Genomic DNA, 10,345 nt, shown 5'->3' on the forward strand with positions numbered 1-10,345 from the left:
TATTAAAGAAATAAAAATAGGACAAGAATAACCTGATGACATCACACACGCCGTGAAAGACGACCGGGGATAATTGGTGATTACCAGCGTGTAGCGTGTACCAGGCATAATGCAAGTCCTGAGTCTGAAATATGTCTGTCAGCGAGTCCTACTCCACCTCTTTAGACTCCACCGCAGACAACAGCAGCATTTCTCTGACCACGTAGCGAGCCACAAGCTCCGTGGCTTCTTTCAGACTGATAGGTTTAACGTTATCTCTGTTATTAGAACCAAACGACAGCCGTTGCTGATTCGGAGCTGAAGGACCAGCGTTCTAAAAGTAACGGAAGTAACTGATGTCTTATTTGAAAATGTACTTAAGTATTTGATTACTCAAACAGCAAACTAACGCGTTAGGTTACTCCTTACTGCAAAAAGTAATCAAAGTACTCTAACGCGTTACAAAGTACCCAACTCTGCTCGTAGAGTTATACCCAACTCTGCTGAACACACAGATATTTTGTACAATTCCAAACTGACCTGGCTGATATTCAGTGACTCCTGCCCCGACGCTCTCTACGATCCCAGCTGCCTCGTGGCCGAGGACTGCTGGGAAGCCTTCTTTAGGCATACTCTCAAAAAGGTGGTACAGGTCTGTGTGACACACCGCAGTTGCCACAATCTGCACCGAAGACAGAAACCAAACAATGAAAACACAAAGATGACTGATAGAACAGGCTTATGAGGGTGTTCACTCTCAGTGGGTTCAGCAGCACTGGCAAAATTTTCACAATATATTGTCACTTTTATTTGGTGTTAATATCTCACATACAGTATCACTAAATGGACCTTATGAGTTGCACTAAGCAGAATTTTTTTGTATTGGTACACTCTGCAGCAACCTCACTTTGTCACAAATTGGTAGTAACAGAAAAGAGTGATAGAAACAAATGCAGTAACACACGTGAACACATGAACATGTGGGAAAGACAGCACAAGGGGGGGGCTGCATGTGCGCTTACCAAGGAGACCTGCTGCATGTGCACTTACCAAGGAGACCCCATCATACAATATGATAGAGAACAACTTCTGCACATCTGAACAATGGACAGCACTTTCTCACCATGATCAACAAACAATAAGGAATATCAGTGGCTTGGATTATTTGTTGCTACACCAAGAACACATAGGAGACAAAGTAACGAGCGTCATGGGCCAGGGTCCTGAACAGGCTGGAGACACTTGCAGACTGGCACTGCTCTATGAGTATTAGTTGAGTAAATGTTAAGTCACTGGATAATACATTGGATGAACTCAGGAGTGGCATGGCTCTTCAATAAGACACTAAGAACTGTAACATGCTTAGTGTTCTGACAGAGACTTAACTTGACCCTTTGGTCCTGGACTTGGCCATTGTTCCAGAAGGACTCTACATTGACTGCCAGGAAAAGACATTACAACTCAGGAAGACCAGGGGAGTTACTGCCTTATAATCCACAATCAGTGGTGCTCAGATGGGGAGATCATTTCTACTGTCTGTTCTCCTAACCTGGAGCACCTTATGATTGGACACCATCCTCGTTATCTCCTGAATGAGTTTACATCTGTCATTCCCACAGCAGTATACATTGCACCACACACCTGCACCATCCATGCATTGGATAACCTTGGCAGAATTGAAAACAAAAAACTTCATGGCCAGAGTTCGAGAACCTGGGGGAAATCAGATTACTTCTTACTTCTGCTCCTTCCTGCCTTCCTTCATGCCGAAGCTTTAATAAAACACAGTTGAAGCAGATCATTCTGCATTGGTCCGGCAGATGTTCTCAGCCCTGTGTCACTGTTTCAGCACTATGGAGTGCTATGTGTTTCAGGATAACAACAGTAACATGCAAACTACACAAACTTGGACAATTTGAATGAATACAGGAAGTCCAGATATGCACTTGTAGTGCAATGAAACTATACAGGGACAAAGTAATTGGGAGTGGGAGAGGCCCTCTACACTGCCATCTCCCCCTTGGGAGAGGAACACCTGAGCTGTTCAATGCTGTTCACTGACAGCATTCTCACAAGGTCAGCATTCAGTACTATTGTGTCCTCCAAACTTCTCATAAATCTCAGAGACCTAGGACTCCACACTCCCCTTTGTGACTGGATCCTGAACTTCCTGATGGGCAGACCCCTGGCAATAAGGATAGGCATCACCACATTTCTTTACCCTGACTCTCTACCAGGCGGCTCATAGATATCTATGGGCCGGCTGGCATCCAATTTAAAGGCTGCCATCTAGCGGACTGGACGTGGAACAGTAGATTATCAGGGAGAAAAAAACAAAAAAACAAACAAAAAAAAGGTGATGACTGCGTGGCGGCCGCCGGCCGTCCTGGAGTACTGGCCGTTCTGTTCAGATTCTCCAGAACCTCCAGATGGCCAGTCCGCCCCTGCCCTCCCCTGTATTCCATGTCCAATCATGACACCGTGGCCACCCACAGGTCCAACACCATCATTAAGTTTGCTGACAACATGACTTGTCATTGGCATGATCACCAACAGAGAAGAGACTGCCTACCAAGAGTAGGTTAGAGTCCTGACATCTTGGTGCCAGGACAACAACCTCCATCTCAGCGTCAGCAAAACAGAGGAGCTGATCGGGAACTACCAGTAGCAACAGGGAGATGGACACACCCCCATCACCATCAATGGGACTACGCTGGACAGAGTCAGCAGCTTCAGGTGACTCTTCACATTCTTGCGACTTAGGAGCTATGGATTACAGGATACTCTGCAATTTCTACAACTGCACCATTGAGAGTATCCTGACCAGCTGCATCACCGCCTGGTGTGGCAATTGCACCGCCCTCAACCATGAGGCATTACAGAGGGTGGTAAAAACTGCTCAGCACATTACCATGATGGAGCTGCCATCAATGGAGGACATCTACACCCAGGAGTACAGGGAGAAGGCCAACGGCATTATCAGAGCTCCCAATCATCCCAACCACAAACTGGCTGGGGACATGCCAGAACGTACCGCAGCATCTGGTCCTGCACCACCTGGCTCAGGGGCAGCGTAATCCATGGCCATCCAGGCCATTAGACTGCTAAATTCTTGAGCTCTCAGGCTAGTCACTATGACACTTTACTCACACAAACACACCCCCTATGCATGGGTGTCACTTTAAACTTTACTACTTGATACTACTGCCAGACTTGCACTGGACTTACTGGTACTGTACATATATAACCTACTGCACCACCTACTTACAACCTGGTTACCTGCTGTTCACATCTCAGCATATGTATTACTTCTGCTCTCATTACGAAGATACTACATTATATGTAAATGTCTGTGTACTTCTTTGTATCTGTAAGAGCAGTTGGAGTTTTATTCCCTGCTTCACTATAACTGTTGTGTACATAACAATAAAATAATCTGAACCGGAACTCTGTCTGTATGTGTGTGTTCTGATAGCGCACATTGCTCACCTTGATGCGGACCTCGTCGTCCTGGGGCGGAGCAACCTCAATCTCCTCAATCACCAAAGGCTTGTTAGGCTCCCAGGCCACTGCTGCCTTGCACTTGATGACCTACACGGCAGTGACACCACATGAAATTACCCAGCATGAGGTATGACAAACACTACTGGGGACTGTTAAACAATTTGAAGAAGGGTACCCTACAAAAAAGCTTGACAGCTTTTCCCATCTACTGTAAAAAGCAACATAATTTTTTAGCAAGAACAGTGATATAGTGTTTCAGTCTTTGTGCTATAATTTAAGGCAGACACTCAGCTAGAGGCCCATTCAGTATTATATCAAGCAAACAAATGGGTTTCACATCCACCACGCATTCTTTTTATGAATTTATTACTTTACAACTTATGTTAACAGCAAAGGGCTTCACTGACTCTAACAGAGTTGCTCCTGGTAAAGGCAAACATGAAAACCAGCAGGTTGAAGTCCACACAATGGCTATTTGACAAACATAATTTTTATCCCAACAGTTAATGTAACTGAGTGAATCAGTTGTTCAGATTTGAAAAATTGAACAACTGATTCTCTTGAATTCTTGAGTATTTTTGCAATTCATAATTATTTCTTTAATTCGCCATGGAAATGTAATGCAGTCTTGGGCTTGCTCTATTCATTTTTGTTATCATTATTTTTGGGTTACTACCCTACCCAACATACTATCCTCAGCTTTGTCAGTATCAACAGTTCCACAGAGGTGACTGGATGGCTTCAAACTGTGTGCCGAGTCATAACTGGACTTAAGGTTGTCACTGAGGCAGAGATAGAGACAGAAAATAGGGTATTTCAAGGTTAAAATACCCCAAAACTTAACTGTTACATGTGATACATATCTGTAACCAGATATGCAGCAAAAATACTGCACAGGAAAGCTTTGACATGCCCTTCTAATAGTGGATCAGAGCAGATATCAACTTGGTATTACACTTATCCACACCATAGAGAAGCACACTCAAATGATTATTACTCATATTATAAATTCTCATACACGATATCAATGAGTCTGATTGCTTGGTGATGTTAGTTTCACTACTGTGCATACTGTGGCACCAGTTTTCAGTGTGTGTGCATTTACACAGATTTGTCGAACATCATGTGACATAGGAAATATGAATGCACATATTAACATTAACAAAACCCCTAATAAAAACACTAGATAAATATTTGTTTCCACATGTCAGATTATACTCACTTTACCAGCTGTGGCCATTTTTGCTGCTAAGACAAGAGTAAACAAGCGAGAGAGGAGTTAAGAGAGGAGACCAGCTGCAGCGCAGGAGTGGGGAGGACACAACAACAGACCCTGGACTCTATTGCCAGCACAGTTTGACATTCAGAGGGGCGGAGACTTGTTATCACTTCCTTGAGTTCACAGAGAAGCAAACCTAGGCAAGAGAGTCGGAGCCTGTGTGGAATGAACAAACACAAGTGTATGTAAATCTCTTTTTACACCTAAATAACTTTTTGATAAAACAATAATTTTCAAATCACCACCAGGCTTTAACTAGCTATTGATTGGGCAGGGCGACATCAGTTATACTCAGTGTATTGCCTGTTGCATGTTGGATGTATAAAAATATTATAGCAGAATATATATATATTATATTATATATACATTGTCAAGTCATTTTTTTAAGCCACTGGCCTGAGACTAGCCCCTGCTCATTTGCTCTGCTTCTGCTCTAAATGCTTACTCTTAGATATATTGTTGCTTTCATGGATTTCCTGCACTCCAGCACTCAGGCTCCTTCTATGCGCTTGTGAATTGTATGCTCTCAGATCTCTTCTCTGCTTTTGGATGTTTTTGTGCAACATCCCTGTCAAAATTCCCAATGCCAGGTGTAGTGTTGACCAGAGAAATGATCCCTGCCTCACTGCAGTTGCTTCACTTTACTTCTTAGAGCATCCTGTGCGGGTGCTTGAACCAGGTTTATCCACTTTCACCCTTCAAGGCTTCATTGAATGCACTTCCCTTGATTTCTTTATGACATTTAGGATAACAAGGCAGTTAAAAAACATGCCAGCGCTTGTACTTTTTACTGTGATAGCTAGCTACATTTAGTAGCCTATAATAGTAGCCATAAAGCACATCGACCTCCTGTCAGTGTGCTGCAGGACAAAACTGCACCTTTAAGTATTCTTGAGCTGCAAATATGACTTTATCACTTCAATCTGTAGGAAATAAAAGCACCAATAAAACAAATAATCTTCCTTGAGATTCTTTTGGTCCATGTTTACCAGCTGATTGGCTACTTCAGGGGTCAGCAACCTTTACAATCAAAAGAGCCATTTCTAGCCAAAAAAGAAAAAAAAATCTGTCTAGAGTCACAAAACATTTGAGTCTCACAATAAATGTAACACAGCCTTTAAGTCGAATTTAGCCTATCAACATTACTAATAGATCTACATGGGCATTCATTAATTTGTTTTAGCACAAGGTGGCTACTCTGCAACGGGCTATTTATGGTACTTTAACCTCCCTGACACTTTTCCCTTTTTGGATTCTGAATCCACAGCTAGCCTAGCTAGAGAGACTCAAGACTACTGTAACTATTGCTAGTGATTTAATTTAATTTAATTTAATTTAATTTTAATTTTTTAATTTTATATACTTTATTAATCCCCGAGGGGAAATTCAATTTTTCACTCTGTTGTCAATTACACACAGGTCCGAACACACACATGCACAAACTGGACCTATACATGCACTAAGTGGAGAGATGTCAGAGTGGGCTGCCCATGACAGGCACTCTGAGCGGTTGGGGGGTTCGGTGCCTTGCTCAGGGGCACCTCGGCAGTGCCCAGGAGGTGAACTGGCACCTCTCCAGCTCCATATTTTTGGTCCGGACGGGGACTTGAACAGGCGACCCTCCGGTTCCCAACCCAAGTCCCTATGGACTGAGCTACTGCCGCCCCAAATGTTGTTGATGTTGTCAGAGAAAAAGGCACCAGACCACAGACGTATGATGCGCATTTGAGTTGACAAAATGTTAAAACATTTTACAGTCAAAGAATGAATGAATGAAAATTAAGACGTTAAAAAAAATAACGGTTATTCATTTCATTGTATTTAACTATGAAAGCCGTAAGGAGCCATGGGAGAGGGGCTAACGAGCCACATGCGGCTTGTAAAAACTTGTAAAGAAAGCACGGAAAGTACATTTAATAAAGTGTAACTACCTATATGGGACGCTCTAAGAAGTAAAACAAACGCGCCTGTGACAAGGCAGGGATCATTTTATTGGTCACCACTTGGGGTATACGTAGGTAAATGGGGTATACCCACCTATAAGCCATAATGGCATTGGAATATATAGTAGAGTATACCCACTTCCTCCTAGGTAACTTATCCATCTACCTCAAAGTACACCCTTCTCATCAACTACCACTACACCACTGCATGGCATTCTACTGGTTGGTGGATTCTGACAGGGATGTTGCACAAAAAAAAATCCAAGGTCAGAGCAAAGATCTGAGAGCAGAAGATTCAGCACAGTTTGAGCAGAAGCAGAGCAACTGTAAGTGCAAGCAGGGGCTATTTGAGTGCGTGGGCAGGGCTTTAAGGGAAAAGAAAATCAAAATCTAAAAGTGAAATTAATAAATCTTGCTCAAATTGAAAAACCATGCTCTTTAATGAAGACAGGAATACAACTCCATACACACACACACACACACACACACACGAATAGACTCACAAACACGATACGTCACACGCACTCCACCTCCCACCTGGAACACTCTCTCCTATGGGGTGCACGCGAGGCGCGTGCCTGTGTATCCGCAGGGCTCCAAGAGTGACTAGCTAATCTCATTAATACACAAACTTGAGAGCTTTCAATATGTTTCCATATGAATGAATCACTACGTACAGTCTATGCGTACAACAGCGCCGCGATAATACTTTAACTTTCCGCTATTGACATTGGACCGGAAGTTCACGCCCGAAACATCAACACTTCCGGCCCAAGACGAGTCGGGTTATTCAGAATAAAAGCACCATTGGCTCCGCTTTGATTTATTTCATTTTTAACAATACTTTATTTTAACCATAGTTTATCTATTGTAACAATACTATATTTAACTTTATTAAAACAGCACTTTGTTTAGATTTATTATAACAATACTCAATTTAGCGTCATTAAAACAATGCGTTATTTAACTTTGAAATAACAGCATTTAATCTAACTTTATTACACAACAGTAGTTACTTATCAAACTTTATTGTAACCATAGTTTATTTAGTGGTTTTGTATTTTACTAGTCCACAGTGGTTTAGAGGAGATTTTAAATTATTAAGATAGCCTTCATATTGTGTATCGCACTATAGTCTATAAATGTTGCAATATTATTTATAGGCCATATCAGCCACTCCTAGCTATCAAGACCCGTTGCCTTATTTAAAGAGAAGTTGGACAATGGGCTTTAAAGGAATAGCTCAACATCCCTGATGAAGACCTGTGTTGGTCCCAATGCACTGGTCATTTAAACTGCCATGTAACATAAAGGCATTTTACATTTTCACAAATCCTACAGTGTGCCTTGGATTTTTTTGACGGAGACTACCATTTTATATTTGGTGCTTCTACTCCACGGTCCTAACACTAGTTAAACATATTAGGAAATATGCTCCTCTACTTTTTTGCTGAGCTCGATGAGAAGATTTAATACATCTTTATGTCTGTACAGTAAATACGTAGCTGCTGCTTAGCATAACAACAATTAGCCTGGCCTTGCTCAGCACATAACCCCTCTTGAAATGGAGAATGCCTCTTTCAACTTGTCTCCATTCCTTAAGTGAACCCAAGCTAACCAGCTGCTGGCTCCTGCTACATACTGTACGCATGTGAGAGTTGTATAGATCTTCTTGCCTAACTTAGGTCAAGAAAGTAAATAAATGTATTTCCCAAAATGTTGGTTGATTCCTTTAACACTCAGCCACAGTGGTTGCTGATTGGCAAAAATCAGTGTAAAAGTGTCACAAGAGAAATTTGCCTTAAAAGATTGATGTTATAAATATTAAATGAAAAGGGATTGCATGATAGGTTCTGCGTGTGTTTCCATTTAACTTTTGGAAACAGCTGGTTTAGATTGTGTGCATAAAAGCCACTTGAAAGAAACTTGGAATCTGATTTTAATATTGTGCAGTGAATGCCAGATTAGTGGTTAGATCAAACTCTTTGTATTTCATTGTTTTATTTTTTATTTGCACCTGTTTTATTTTCCTTATGTTGTCTACAAATGGTGTATTATATAAACATTCTGAATTGCCTCAGTGTGTTAGAGATGTTTTCAAGTAAACGTGTTTTGTCTTTTTTGTTTTCTCGAGCCAACTCCTTATCATTCATTCTCTCAGCTGCTCCCTCCTGTTACACAGTAACCCTTTTTTCTGCTCAGCTGCTCAGTTTCCCTTATCATTTTCCACCCTTTTGTTCTGCCTGACTGACCTAGGCTTTTGATCACCAGTAAATTTGAACTTTTAGGTAACCTGCTTGTCTCTGGCTGCGTCTGGAAAAAGAAGAAAGATAACGATCACCTCATTAATCCTTAAAAAAACCACATGACATAACAGGGGACAAACTAATATAAGACCCTATCTCACGGCTCTCAGCTTTTTCCTCAACAGAGGGCAGCAGTGACCTAGAGGGACACCAGACCACTATGCATGTTAACATAACAAACAACTTCCAAATAAATCTTAAGTCAAGGCTTTCAATTTTCCAGTATTCATGAGATCAAAATCATAAGTGATCTTCTTAAAGGGCAGAGTGTGAGTCACAAATTCATCCATTCTCAGCTTCTTGTTTATGTACTACATCACTCTGAAACACTGTCGACACTCAACTCATTTATTCAGTAGAGAGATGTACTGGTGTGTGTTTTATAAGGTGGCTTCAGGAAACTGTCTATTTGAAGGCTCATGGGTCAATTTTGAGGGCACAAAATGACTGTTGCTGGCTGGGAAGCATTATAAATGCATCTTTCACGTCTCACTTGATAAGGATAATTTAAAAGTAAAAGGGATTACTCAATTATAATTTACACCGATTTAGGCTTCATAAAGATCTCTAAACAAACTAATCCTGACATCTTCAACCCCATTTTTACATCATGAGGCATGGACGATTCCAGCTGCTTCTCTGTCAGCTCCACTAAATTTGTATTATATTGACTTGTCCTTATATTTACTATTTATAACTTGGTGCACAATTTCAGTCATTCTCTCCACCCGTGGCAACAACATTGTGGGCGAGGCAGCAGAGGCAGAATGCAAAGGCCCCCTGACCAAGTCCAGTGCACAGCAGCCCCCCATCAGAGCCTCAGTGTCACCACAACATCAGCACCTGGCAGCAGGTGGACACTTAAGGGCCTGGAAAAAGTCATTGCCTGGTCAAGGATGAGCTTTAACTCAGCCAAATTCAGCTCCTTGGTGTTATAAAGGGGGCAAAGTGATGGACAAGTTCTGTTTCTTCTTGGATAGCACTGCACCCCATCAGGGAGAAACCAGTTAAGAGTTTGGTCAGAGTCTTTGACTGTAGCCTTGCCAATGCAGCTACTATCCAGTAGGGTTGGGTACCATTCATAATTGAACCGATACGGTACAGGTACCAAACGGTACCTTATTTCGGTACTTTTTAACCCTATGGGCCCTAGGCCTTTTTGGGGTATTTTTACTGCCTTTACTTTTAAACTCATATCACAGTCATTATAAAGGCTACATACACATGCTATATCTTGTTTTTTTTTTCAGGACAATCTGGGCTAACCAGATTTGCCATCATTCCATGTCCTACTATGTGCCTGTATTTTATATTAATTTTTATATCAATGAAAA

At 41.6% G+C, this 10,345-nt stretch overlaps 1 protein-coding gene across 9 annotated transcripts in view; it reads right to left on the bottom strand.

The window, feature by feature from the left end:
- The window catches only part of LOC126401262 (alcohol dehydrogenase 1), a 125,302-nt gene that overhangs the window by 68,151 nt on the left and 46,806 nt on the right, over positions 1-10,345 (bottom strand). For 7 of the 9 annotated variants that reach the window (XR_007571055.1, XM_050062413.1, XM_050062412.1 and 4 more), the window contains exons 1-4: positions 7,243-7,429; positions 4,706-4,918; positions 3,469-3,570; positions 520-661 (exon numbers count right to left, since the gene is read on the bottom strand). The exons of the other annotated variants lie outside the window; for them this stretch is intronic. Coding sequence is in view for 6 of the 7 variants with exons in the window: in XM_050062413.1 (XP_049918370.1) it covers positions 520-661; positions 3,469-3,570; positions 4,706-4,723 (262 nt within the window). In the remaining variant the exon portion in view is untranslated. Of the gene's footprint in view, positions 1-519; positions 662-3,468; positions 3,571-4,705; positions 4,919-7,242; positions 7,430-10,345 lie in introns of those variants that run through there. 9 annotated transcript variants of the gene reach the window in all.

The sequence above is a fragment of the Epinephelus moara genome, chromosome 14 (assembly GCF_006386435.1).
Source record: "Epinephelus moara isolate mb chromosome 14, YSFRI_EMoa_1.0, whole genome shotgun sequence".
Lineage (NCBI taxonomy): Eukaryota > Metazoa > Chordata > Actinopteri > Perciformes > Serranidae > Epinephelus > Epinephelus moara.